Source organism: Megalops cyprinoides, chromosome 18, assembly GCF_013368585.1.
Source record: "Megalops cyprinoides isolate fMegCyp1 chromosome 18, fMegCyp1.pri, whole genome shotgun sequence".
In the NCBI taxonomy this organism is placed as follows: domain Eukaryota; kingdom Metazoa; phylum Chordata; class Actinopteri; order Elopiformes; family Megalopidae; genus Megalops; species Megalops cyprinoides.
Genome location: NC_050600.1, coordinates 8,262,534 through 8,276,559, shown reverse-complemented (window position 1 = coordinate 8,276,559; position 14,026 = coordinate 8,262,534). Strand labels below are relative to the sequence as shown.

At 47.7% G+C, this 14,026-nt stretch overlaps 1 protein-coding gene across 3 annotated transcripts in view; it reads right to left on the bottom strand.

Annotated features, from left to right (window-relative positions):
* afap1 (actin filament associated protein 1) overlaps positions 1-14,026 on the bottom strand; it is a 68,825-nt gene that overhangs the window by 16,018 nt on the left and 38,781 nt on the right. For all 3 annotated transcript variants that reach the window (XM_036551550.1, XM_036551548.1, XM_036551551.1), the window contains exons 4-7: positions 5,274-5,382; positions 4,529-4,740; positions 3,583-3,762; positions 31-123 (exon numbers count right to left, since the gene is read on the bottom strand). In XM_036551550.1, coding sequence (XP_036407443.1) covers positions 31-123; positions 3,583-3,762; positions 4,529-4,740; positions 5,274-5,382 — 594 coding nt within the window. The remainder of the gene's footprint in view (positions 1-30; positions 124-3,582; positions 3,763-4,528; positions 4,741-5,273; positions 5,383-14,026) is intronic.

The window sequence follows — 14,026 nt, the reverse complement described above, 5'->3', positions numbered from 1 at the left end:
TTTTAGAGGAAACTGAGATTCTCTCCTTGCCTTTTCCAGCTCGGATTTGTGGACCGGGGAACTGGAGCCCACCCCGTCTGTGTCGACTGTCCCGTTGCTGTTACTGCACACTTCCTTCATCACCTTTCAATGGAAAAAAAAAAAAAAAAAACAGAAAAACAGCATGTTAAAATTGCAACCCTGCTAATCTGGTCCAGAACAGCAGCCAGACCAGCCCTGGTTCTGGACAGCAAATGGTCCACTGTTCTGCAACACCCCTTCAGGACATGGGGTGGACTGTTGTCCACAGCCAGGTTAACACAGAGATTTTCTTGAGGACCCTTTAACCTTGTCAAATCAAGGGCATCAAATCCAGAACCAAGACAGTGAGATGGTCATGCATCAGCTCGATATCTGAGTGCAAAGGCTATCCACGTCTTTTACAAGTCCCAGCTCTCCCTCTCCTTCCCTGCCTAACCATGAGAGGACCATGGAGTCCCTCTCTGCCGCATCTCTGACCACAGTGATTTTGGCTCATACTACACGCAATAGGGCCCTGCTGGAAAATTACAGACCGTGCCTCTATGGCTCGGCTGGCAACAGCACGGGTTTGAGGATGCACTTTAAAAAAAAAAAAAAACCTCCCTGAAAAAACAAATTCACACAGGCTCTTTGTGAGTTTGTGAGCGGTCTTCCCTCTGCTCAAACAATGCTTTCTTTTCTTCTCTCAACACCTGGTCTGGAGAGTGACAGGTTGTGCTTCTTCACTTCTTCTGTTAGATAATGGAAATATTAAATACTAAACTTGGACCAGACTAACGACAGTCTGTGTGGAGGTCGCATATGCTGAGCTGAAGTGTCTTGAGGTTATTTTAAATGCAGACATAGAACAGGTGGAATAATCTCACATTTAATGGAGCAGCAAATACCCAGAGCGTGCTTGGGCATCTTTAGCCTGTGCTCCATTTAAACATTTCCATGGTAAATTGGAGCTCCGTTTTAACTTGGGTGTGAATTGTGTGCTTTGTTACACTGTCGGTAATCTGGTCATGTGAGTGAATTCCGTTCCGGATCGGAGAGGAAAGGAAATGCCCTTTTGGTGTGCTAACCGAGCTTGTAGTGCACACGATCCTCACATTCTCTGTCCTATAAATCCCACACAGTAATCTGGCCCTCCCACAGGGCTCAGGCCAGAGTGTGCTGAGGCATGCTGCATCACAATGACAATACCAACAACCCAACACAGGGAGCACACAGCCAACCACTGGCAGCACAAGCCTACAACCAGCGCAGGTAACACAGCGCCAACTGCCAGCACAGGGAAGCACAGTATCATCTGCCAAAACCAGATGCACAGTCAATGACTCAAGCAGACAAGGCACCATTGCAACACAGGCAAGGGGCACAAACCATGAGCTCTCGCAGTGGTGTGGATCACACAGTCATCAGATCAGGTGAGCTCACAGAATGCCCCAAAGTGGAGGCCCAGAGACTTAGAGGAAGGAGGAAGAGGAGGAGGAAGAGGCAGAGGAGAACGAGAGGGAGCCGCTTTCTCTCTCACCAGGCCTGTGCAGGGGAAGGAAACTTGGCTGAGATGAGAGAAACAGAGAAAGGGGGGATGGAGAGAGACAGAGAGAGGTCAAACAGACAGACAGCAGAGATGTCTGTAACAACACAGGAAGAGGGAAAAAAAAGAAAAAGGGAGTCCCATATCACAGAATTAGTAGTAGCAGCAGTAGTAATAGCAGTAGCAGTAGTACTGTAACAACTGCAGTCTCTGTCTGCCCAACAGCCTCATTGGAAATGACATTCATTAGCCCTGGAGCCCTGCTCAACTTTACCACTAACATTCGTGTAATCTCTACAGAATATTCCGTTTCTGGTGGAAAAAGAATTAAGTCAACGTAAATGTTCCGTGTCAGCTGGTATTCCACTTGCACACACTGCGGAGCAGTCCCTTTTCGTCACATGTAAATACAAAAGAAGGCCTGACTGTGACAGCCTGCTTCACAACAAAACAAAAAAGAGAGAAAAGTAGAAAACAAAAACTTTTTTTTCTTGAGTTTTATCAACATCTAAACGCAGCCCTTAATCTTTTGGGCCAGTGACACATTCTTACACCCTCACGCTTCATTGGCTCTGGAGCCAGCTGGGCAACATGCCCTTGCAGTACAATCAGAAAAGACGTAGGAAACACATGTGCAACGAATCCAGCCTCAGTCTGAAGCAGCAGACCCCATCCAGTGCAGCGGTAATTGGGTGCACTGATTGCAAGTGTCATGTAAGGAAAAAACAAAAAAGCGCTGGGAAAGAAATGAGTTTATCTCACGCAGGCGTTTATTGTTACAATGTGTTTTCAATATCCAGGCACCTGACTAAATATGTACGGATTTTCCCCCTCAATTCAACAATTGAGGCTGTTGTTGCCCACCCCCCCCCCCCCCCCCCGTCCCCCGTCCCCCGTCCCAATCTCGGTTTGTATATTTGGTTTGTTCGCCCCGTACACTCCCAGGTATCCTACCACTAGCTGTGCAAGTCTCTCCCCCACCGCAGATCAATAAATAAACTCTGATTACCGCATGGAACAAAATAATAGGATCAGAAAACAGGCCGCGTTTCCTGACGAAAGCCCCCCCCCCGCCCCCACCGCAAACGCCTCCCCTCCACAAGCGGGCCTTTTGTGGAAACAAACACACAGGAACTGGAGTTTCCATCAGCCCGCAGGACTGCAGCAAGAGGCTGAGAGGGCCGCTCTTTAACGAGGCCCTCAATGACCCGCTTTCAGATACCGGCCCGCCCTGAGAAAGGCGCACACGGAGCCGGGGGGGCCTCGCTCGAAAAACGGCTGCCCTGGGACGCTCCCTGGCAGAGGAGCGGCACCGCCGAGAGCTGATGAAAAAGGCAGGGGGGAGAGCGCGTCTTAAAATAGCGCACAATAGGTCTCTCTCGCGCAAACACACGTCTCCGGGGAAACTTCTGGATGGGGAAAAAAGAGACGGATCTCCCTTTGATTTCAAACCCTAAACAATGCCTCTTTCATATTTGGTTTGTAATAAAATAATTCAGAGGTCCCGGGCTTTACAAAAACAATAAAGAAAAAGGTAAAGAGGGCTCCTCGTTTGATGTGTGTGAGAGACGGTCTGCTGCAGCGATCTGCTCGTGTTCCAGAGAATGATTTAAAAAACGAGATCTAAGGACAGCAGCGCTCCGATACAAAGCAAACATCCTGCCAGGGCCCGAAGTTTGGACACCTGTTCCAAATAAGCGGCCCTCAGCTTTGAGACCCTTACATATCGCTGGGGTACGATTCCATCGGCTCCTTTGGACAAAACAAGGCTATTCCTGGAGACGGCTGACCGTTTCCCAGCAGAGCTTTGACTTGACACACCGTTGAACCGTTACCTTTTTTGTTACAGGAAATCTCCACGGGCGCAAGTAAACAGCTGCACTGTGTATCTGTTAACCCCCGATTAGATACGGAGCAAAGCGATCACAGCCGCTTTTCAGAATATTCTTCCAACACATCAGCTCCACCACAGTGTTACAACCATGTTGTGAATAAAACTGTCCTAATGTGTCGGTGGGTGTCATGTGACCTCGCACCTTCAGCCACTCCTCGGCCTGCTCCTTGCTCTGCACGGCCAGTACCAGCGCGTCTGCCCCCTGGTGGACGATCTTCAGCTCGTGCTTCTTCTTCTTGCCGTCTTTGGGTACGTGCGTGATGCTGCAGCCTGACAGCACCAGCTCCATCTGTGGTGTCTGGTCCTTCGACGTCTTGTAGCACTGCCGTTCAAAACACAGCGTCAACAGTTAGAGTCAGTCAGGTTACTCAGGTTACTCAGCCAAGAGCGGTCAGGTTAGAAGGCTTCATGCATACAATACTGTAACTGGAATGCATTCAAAAGCAAGTACTTTTGTGTCATTTATAAAAACATTACAGCAAAACTAAATCTATTACAATCAGTAACTGCAGTATTAACCCTGGTTTTTGAGATGTCTGAGAAAATTTACACCATAAACATGATTCTTTTTTACAGTACGGCTTCATTATATTACATTCAGTTAGCAGATGCTCTTATCCAGAGTGACTTCCAACACAAAAGAACAGAAGTGTATCCATTAAAGTCGAATGAGCAACAGTGTCAGACTAAGCTAACAACACTCCCAGACCAGTGAGTGCGAGCATTACACTATCCAAGCCTTACCGCAAGTTAAATTGTGCTAAACTGACTAGTCAAGGGAAGCCAAGTATACTACCATACAACAGCTTCAAACTATGGAATAAAGGCATAGTGGTAAGGACTCGTAACCGAAAGGTTGCCGGTTTGATTCCCCGCCGGGGCACTGCTGCTGTACCCTTGGGCAAGGTACTTAACCCACAATTGCCTCAGTAAATATCCAGCTGTATAAATGGATAACATTGCAAAAAAACTGTAACCAATATAAGTTTCTCTGGATAAGAGTGTCGGCTAAATGCCAGTAATGTAATGTAATGTAATGTAATGGAATAATTCCCCTGTGTGACTATGGAGAGTACGTGACTGCGCACCAGCAGTTTGTTGTCCTTGATGACACACAGCAGCTTGGTCCACTGGCCGAAGCGTTTCTTGCGCAGCAGGAAGGCGCAGATGCGAGCGTCCTTCACCAGGTCCATGGAGGCCTCCTCGGACGGCCACTGGTGCCTCATCTTCTGCCCCTTCCCGTCCTCCTCTTCCTCATCGTACGACTCGTACGAGCTGCTCATGTTATCCGAGTCGTAATCTGCAAAGACCCAAAACAACGTAGGTCATTAGACACTTAAAAACATTTCATTACTCTATCATATTGAAAGGGGCAAATTTGCTCTCAAATTCAACTATCAATGTCAGAACCTAAGATTAGTTCAAAATAGCAAATGTGAATATAAGAGGAGAGAATTTCCAGAAGAATGATTCTAATTTGTTTCATAAAATTAAACATTTAACAATGCCCCCCTTATTGCCTGCTTGCTATGTACTCAGATATAATTAATATGTAGTAATATATCTTTTATAACAGTATGAAGGTGTACTCTTTGAAATTTTCACATGCTTACTTTTTTCTGAAACAGAAAATCTCTGTCAGTTCCTTTTAAATTCGTTAACTACCTTATTATCAGAGATCATGGAAAATGATCATTTAGACTGTGGCACTGGCACTTTGAGTCAAAGTCAACACAAGCAAAAAGAGCACTTTCCAGGCTAGCCATGAGGTGTGAAGCTGTAGGTGGTTAGAACACACAGGAAGGGCAGAGTCTGATCTAGTGACACACTCACGGGATGTGATGTATTCGGGGGCTTTCCCTGGGCTTAGAGGGACCGCCTCCTCATAGTATCCTTCCGGGAGGGAGGAGCTGGGCAAGGGGGGTGGTCCGTTATCCGGAGGCTGGAGAGGGAAAAAATGACAGGCATAATATATTTACTGAAGCAATTGTGGGTTAAGTAGCTTGCCCAAGGGTACAGCAGCAGTGCCGCAGCAGGATTCAAACCGGCAACCTTTCGGTTACGAGGTCTGCTCCTTACCACTATGCTACACCACCACCCTAAAGCACGAAATACACTGGACACTTTTTTAATATTAATGAATTATGTATTTACTCAGCACTTCAGGTTAAATAGTTTTCTCAAAGTCCAAGCAGCCTGCTCAAGGACCAAGGATCCTGGTCCAAAATGGCTCCGGGTCAGTAGGTCTCCCAGCTGTCCAAGTTACTCCCACTATCAGACATGACTGTTCTCTCTGGCATTCTCTCCAGAGCTCTCAGATTTAACCTCAGCACCGTCACTCATATGGCCTTTCTGTAGTTATTATTTTAATCAGCTGGGCAAGTATTCAAGCTGAAGGCCTCCTCTCCACAGGGGCCCTCCAAGAGCTGCCAGCCTCACATGTGTGCAAACAGAAGTGTTAGCGGTACGTTTCAGCATAGATACAACAGTACATAGTACTATGTACCAAGTGAACTTGCATGCCGATGTTACAGAAATCATTAAATTTAAATTATGTAACACCAATAAAAAAAATTGATCACAAATCCTGCTTTGTCATGACATTACCGCCATGGGCCATCTTCGTGTGGAGGCAGACCTGTACACCCCAGCGGATGAACATTCAGGATGTTGTTCTGAGACGTAATTGCCCTGGTACTGCTTCAAAGTCAAAGATCAGCACTGCCCTCATATCGGGTCACTATCTGCGAGGCCATTACAGGAAGTCTTTTATCTACTAAATTAGCGCCGCTTGCAATTAGCTTTGAAGTTGATTGTTCAGGTCAAGAAAGGGTAGCTGATCAGTGCATGAGGATTTCAACCAATCAATGACATACTTGCACTTGGGGTTGGGAGACAGGGAAAAAAGAGAAACCTGCTCCCTCTTCTAAGGTTGTTTGTTCTACTCTGGCGTCATGCCTCTTTACCAAACTGCGTGGATAGACTAACTGACGTGACTCATTTGGCCGACATCGAGAGCAACGTCTTCTCTTTCAGCTCTTAAAATAACATAATTGCCTCAATAAAAATCAAATCTCATAATCTCGTACACATGGAAGTAACTGCTTTCTACTTGACATTTAATACACTTATTTGTGCGTTCCCAGAAATGGTTTTCACTTGAGCTGAATTAGAGCTCGCTCTCAGACCTCTGGGCAGCCAGACCTCGGGTTTCCAATTGTGTCAGATGGATCTTCAGGGCACATTACGTGCATGCTAAGTTTGTCCTCATCCGTTTACATCTTCCCGTGCTCATTATCATTGTCCTAAGGGACTGGAATACAACCTGCTCATAGTTAGATCTCTGTGCAGCCTGGGGACTAATAAAAGGGACCTCATACACTCACACTCACACACGCGCACACACACACACACACACACGCGCACACACACACACACACGCACACACACACACACACACGCACGCACACACACACACGCACACACACGCACGCACGCACACGCACGCACACGCACACACGCGCACACGCGCACACGCACACACACGCACGCACACACACGCACAATGCAACCAATTAATCACATTGGTGACAAACTCCCAGATTTTTTTCCCCTGGAAACTCTTCATTTCTTCCTTTATTGCATTTTCTTTATAGGGGCTGCCATTTTCAGATCTTTTTCCGTTCCTCGCTGTTGTGAGAAAAAACCGGCGCGGTCTGAGAGACTCGTTAAACGCTCCGCTGGTTGGGGTTGCTCTAGTGGGATGTACCACCATGGCGATGTCATCACCACCATGGCATCAAAAAACCGTCTGGGGTTTGTAAAAACCAAATAATCTGAGTCCACTTCCGACACATAATACACTCCACTCTCCATGTGCACGACTCTTTGAACCTGCAACTCGCACTAAAACTTTTCAGCTCTCACGGTTTCTTTAAGTATGAGCAAACATAGCATACAAGACGTAGCCGTGACTATCTGGAACTATGCCATTAGTTAAGCATTCATGCACCAAACACCACCGTTCTAAACCCATTCTCAATACACAAAGACACTGAGATGTAGGTCAATCCGTTATGCATTCTCGGGGAAAGCCAGACACATGACCTGGGGCAGTTTACCTCTTATTTTTAACCCTACCGGGACACCGTACCCACACTCCAAAATGGGGGGTGGAGGAGGTGGGGGGAGGAGATTGGATCAGTGCCGGAGCACAGTGCCCGGCGGGTCCCAGGTGGGCCCCTCCTTGTTAAACCCCGACGAAAGACGACGCTCTGGGTTTTTGGCAACCGGATCTTAATTATGTTGCATTTCTGCACCGGGGTCTCCTCCTCCTGCCAAACTTTCCACCAGCAATGTCATTAAACACCCAGCCTCAGCCCCAGCCCTCCTCGTCTATAACTCAAGACATGGCCAGACCCCAGAACCTTATCGCATTTCCTTAGGGAACGCTGCTTTTGTGACCTCATTATTGGCAAGTCTATCCACAGCCCCCCCCCCCCCCCCCATCCTCCAGCCCCCCAAACAGAAAGGGAAAGGAGAAAATGGAAGACAGAGGGAGGGAGGAAGCACATTCTGTGACAGCTGAACAATAAGGCCGGTTCCTTATTAAAACACACCACTTCGCTTCCCTTCAGAACTGCTCTGAGAAACATTCGTCAGCCTGCTGTGTTGATTTTGGGAGTGCCGCGACTGTTCAATATCAGCAAAAAGCGGTCATTTCCTGTGCAAAATATTCATTAATAATAACAGCATTAATGGTGGGAAACTTGTTTGTTTTCTGCTGAATTTTCTGAAACATGATTAACATTACAAATGATAAAATATGTATTTATATGCCTATTGTACTGTATATATAAACACACATACACCCATAAACACACCATACTGTAAGGCCTCCTAGCCTTACAGTAAACTTGCCACGGGTGACATGTGCAGGTAGCTGAATGTTAGCACTTCTGTTGCAAGGAATTCTCTAGTTTGAGGGAGCAGTGGAGGAGGCGTGATCTTAGCTCAGAGGCAATACCATTAATTTCCCAGCATCCTTTTCTTTTTTCTTCTTTCCATACACAGACACGCACGCACGCACGCACAGATATACACTCAATGCTGCTGTCTTGAGCAGGGAAAAAAGCTCCACAGTATCAGCTGATGGAAAAGTACAGCATTTTCCCTACCATTACAAAACCACAGGAGCCGTCATTGCAGGAATCCCCATTTGGTGAAAAACAGTGTTCAGCTTTACGGTGCTCCGGTATCGGAAGAGTTACGAAGCACAGACACAACGCATGCTGCATGTCTGCAGGTCTGAAACGAGGCCGATTTCCTCAGCACACGCAATCAAAGCAGTCCCCATGCGGAACGGACAACCCGTCCAAAGGCTCGCTGGCCGAACCTCGCCTAGAGGCCAGGACAAAGTATGGAGTTTGAATCAGTTCATTCAGACAGAGAAGGACGGGAGGGCAGATATGCACTCCGCACCCCGTGCGCTTTGCTTTGGTGGGTCAGCGTTTATCCCGAGGTAGCCTCCAAACACAGCCGCAAAACACAGGGATCAGGTTACACACTACACAAAGCAGAGGAGGCTCTCCTTTCTGTGTTTCCTGGCTGCCTCCGCTTTGCCCCCGCCGGCCGTGCGGTCGGGCCGCGAGTCCTTGATAAACCCCCTCGGCTCTCTATCGCATCTCCCGTGACTGCTCTGCAATTGTAATTTGCCACTCCGCCGCTCGCGAAACATTCCCATCTCTAAATATAGCGAGGGGCTCCCTTCCAGCCGTGCCTCGGTTGCCGATCGGTACATCTAGATTCAACAAAAAAAGGAAAACTCCTCCGGTTCCTCCCCTGCCCCACCGACCGCAGAGCTGGTCCTGAGGTCCACTCTTGATCTGAAGGTTGAATTTTTTAGGGTTTTTTTTTCCAGCCCAGACCAGACCGGCCTGAGTGTGTGCTGTACCCTGACACACAAGGCCTCAGGCTGTCCACAGGCCTAACAACACACTCCTGTCTGCAAGAACCAATGAGAATGTTGGCTTTGGAAAAGGTGTGTGTGTGTGTGGGGGGGGGGGGGGGGGCTGCTGGTTTAACTCTACGTGGCGGGAGTCCACCGTGCTCCAGCTGCCTGTGCTGCCAGCCCTTTGTGAATGGCCTATTGTGCAGCTCGGGAATCCAAGTCAGATTAGAGCATAACTTCATACCGGGCTGCCCACGGCCACATTGCAAAAGGTCACACTCTGAGGGGTCCAAAGCTGGGAGGGAGCCTGGAAGATTGTCCCTTAAACAGCAATAGTGGTGATGGATATGGGCAGCAGTGTGGCATAGTGGTAAGGGGCAGGGCACCTAACCCAAAGGTTGCTGGTCTGATTCCTTCCAGCGGTACTGCCGTTTTACCCTCGGGAAAGACACTTAACCCAGAATTGCCTCAGTAAATATTCAGCAGTATAAATGGATAACGTGTAAAACTGTAACCTGTGTGGACGGGTATCCATCATGCTTTATTTTCAGTTCCTCACCCTGTACAGTTGGCAGGTGAGAACCAGGCCTTTATAACACATTTATAACAATAAATATATTATAATATCTATTGTAATTATCTAACTATAATGCCAACACCAACACTAACGACAAAGACAATAACACTACTAACAATAAGAAGAATGACAGGATACAGATTCTGTGTACACACATATTGCTTTCCTCTTTGTGCTGCTGTGCCAATAGGCTAAACCTTGTATCTACACTGTTATTTTAACACTTGGCGGCTGAGGTCTGCTCTGATGTGGAGCCACCACCGAAGCGCTCCCGCCTCCCGCCGACTTCCACATTTTCAGTGCTCATCCCACTCCACAATAAACTGCAAAGTGGCCGTGGAGCACCGGCCCTGGCACCGCTCTACGCTCGGGCTCGGTCTAACCTGCTGAAACTGTTTATGCTGGAGGGGTCTCCCCCGTGTCTGTTTGCATGCGGTGTTCTGGGGCAGCTGCAGGCGCTGCTGCAGGGAAAACCCAGGGCTGCGAGGCGCTTATTTATCCAGTCTCGGAAGCAGTCGCATTTTTTCATCGTTCCAGACCTGCCAGATTTGCAGTGTGCAGGAGATTAATGTAATACCTAGCACTCTTTAAAATACATGGGAGTTCTGAAAAAAGCACAGAAATACTGTCGGTTTTCCATTTGGGTTCCAGGTTTTAGGATTCTTTTTTTTTTTACGCGAGAAAAGTTTCCAAGTGGTACGCTGTGAAAGGGTTTGGCTGGTGACCGCTGAGATCGTATAAACCATCACATGTCAGAGGCCTCCTTTTCCAAAGTTGAGCTTGGCAGACTTAAAGCTCATCTAGCCGTTACTGTAGCAACTGTTAGGATGGGCCTGTTACTCCGTATTGTTATTCATTAAATATTATTTATGTTCTTTTCCATTGTTTACAGCAGAGTGTGGATGAAGTCACTGAATACTTTAGGGTGGTAAGCACACCACAAGGAGGAGAAACACACAGAGAGGCTTCTCTGACGGACGGACCGCAGTCACCATCTCTCCTGCTGTGTGGCTGCATAAGGAACAGACGACCCTCACAACTGCAGACTAAACTAGTTTAACAAAAAACATAAATTAGATTAATGGCTGCTTTTTAATCATTACAGTTCTGTCTGCTTTGTGGATGAGTAGAAGGGTTCTGAGTAGAATGAGACTACTTCTACCAATGTTTTCAGCAGAACTGAGGAACAGTGGGATTTTCAGCCAATGAGAGGCTGTCTATGGATAATGACATCACAGAGCAGGAGGTCAAACTGAGCAGGGGCTGACCCTACGGAAACATCTTATGAGACAGGGCAGTTTACTGTTTACACAAAATCAGGCCACTAAAGGACCTCAAGCTGTTCTACACAACATTTTTTGTTAGTGCGTTAGCGTGAACTTCCAAGTTATTCAGCCCCCGAGGGCAGCTGAGCAGTATGTGTACGCCCAGTGTCTCATCCCTGAGAATAACACTCCATACCCCAGGGGAGATAATATTATCTTTGAATCCCGACTTGACTGTAAGCAGAGATTGTAGGGGTGTCAGTGTGCCGTGTGGGGGGAGACTGTACAGAACACACAAACCAAGAAGGGATTGACAGCGAGTCAAAACAAAACCAGTGTAAAAAAGCACACATTTCAGAGGACTGATTGTCCAGTGCCTACACCAAGTCGAGCACAGGCATTCGGACACAAAGGCCTGGCCGAAACTCTTTTATTTGTCTTTGGAGAGGGGGGGGCGTCCGGAAAGGGGGGGGGTGAGAAGAGGAAATGAGACACAAATGGGGCTTGTCTGAGTCAGAGACCCTTCTCTTCTTCTGGGTCCATTAGTCAGCAGAGTCCGGACAGAGTTGGGGTGAGGGTGGGGGGGGTGTGTGCGGGGGGGGGGGGTAGGTGACCAAACTCGCCAACATCAACACAGATGGAACTCATTTGAGTCACAACAGGACTCGGCTGCATGAAAATGCTCAAACTGGGCCGGTGCAGCTCAGCTGAAAGGCCCAGCCTGCAACCTGAGAGGCAGAGAGCCACGGCAGAATACAGCTGGCACACAGCAATGAGCCTCCCCCAGCGTTTTACCTGGGGCTCAGCCCCCACCCCAGTTCCCCGCCCCACGAAGGCCCTGTCCTCATTAAGACTCGTGTTCTCATTTCTGTTGCTTGTGCAGGCTTAAACACATCAGACCAAAAGCTCCAGTCCTGATGCTGGCTGTGGGGATACACACAGGCTCTGATATCATTCCTTTATCATTACTATGCCCTTGTTCTTCCACATTATAAAACCACGGCCAGACAGACACCGATAAAATCCATACATAAAATGTCACAGATGTACTAGCTTCATTTGTGTTTTTGTATGATAGAAAAAATGAAAAGATATTTCTTTTCTCCAAGATATTTAACTAAGGCAGCTAGCTTTTCAACCTGTATAACAGATAAGCTATGCTCACTACATACCCTGTTTATAAAATGTGACAGCTTCTGATGCAAGACAGTGATACATTTAGCAAACAGTGGATTCAAGTCATTCAACAGTGGGTTTATAAACATGCAGGCCTAGACATTGCTTCAGGCAGCAACGAGGCCTGGAGCTGATTAACAAATTTTAATTCCATCCAGACCTCTATGCATGTAAAACATCCCCAACAAGAGCACCACACACTAAACCTTCCCCGTCTACAAGAGCGCAACACACTAAACCTTCCCCCTTGTCTACAAGAGCGCAACACACTAAACCTTCCCCCTGTATACAAGAGCGCAACACACTAAACCTTCCTCTTGTCTACAAGAGAGCAACACACTAAACTTTCCCCCTGTCTACAAGAGCGCAACACACTAAACCTTCCCCCTGTCTACGAGAGAGCAACACACTAAACCTTCCTCTTGTCTACAAGAGCGCAACACACTAAACCTTCCCCAATGCACACTAAACCTTATCCATCTATGAGAGCAAAACCTTCACCTAAACCTTCACCTGTCTGCAACAGAATAGTACACTAAACCTTCTCTGTCTTCAGGGGCACAGTATATTAAACATTCCCCATCTACTGGGGAAGAGTACACTAAACCTTTTCCATCTACAGGGGAATAGCAGACTACTGAGCCAAGCTTCCCTATGTGCGGAGCGCCCGTGACCCGCCCTTCCCCTTCTCTCTGTAAGATGGGAGGCACACAGGACCAGAGATAAAGGCAGATTTATGAGGTGTGGAGGCTGGGCTTGGCTCAGCCTGGTCTTATGGAATGCAGACCAAACACATTCACAAACGATCACACCTCCCAGTTCAAGTGCACCTCTCACCTTTTACTCTGTGTGCCCCGGGAATCGCGGCTCCCTGAATAAAGAGCAACAAGGAACACAAATCCATGGATTAACCGCTTGTTCAGGGATTCTACCAATAACAAGAGGGTTCTTTCTTGTTTTTTCTTTCCAGTTTGGCAGACAAGCAAATTCTTTCTTGTGCCCCGGTTAAAAGTGGGTTGTCCTCCTGTCTGACTGCTTCCACAGGGATTTCTGATGAATAGCGTCGCTCTGCTCCCCCCCCCGCTACAGGCCACCATTTACAGACAGGGGTGGTTTTGATGAAGGGCGGTCAGAAAAGCAAACCCTTTCGCTGAGTGAGCCTACACGGCAAACAAGCAGACACTGTGAAATCAGAAAAGCCTGAAGGCCACACGGTGACGGAGACCCACCGAGGAGAATTTTCTCAGCGGCTTTCAAATCATTCCAGCCCACCCGTATCCCAGCCATGTCACATGGAAAAATTAGTTCTGTGTGCGTCCTCCGAATATACAGCCAGAGGTGACAAAGCATGATGGGGGATGTCACCCATGACAAAAGGACGCGTGACGGACGACGTGTGCGTTACGGCCTTTCCTTGCTTTCTTCACACAACATTTTGTGCTCCTTTTCCATGGAGAGGTCAGACAACTGTCGCTCGGGAAAATCCTGCTTTGGTACACTGTGAGGTAAACTGAGCGCGGAAAAACTCAAGCACTCCATTATATTATCTGATTAACAGACATCCTGTAGGGGCCTCCTGATCCATAATGCCATTAGCGGCAGCGGTATGAGAAAGCAG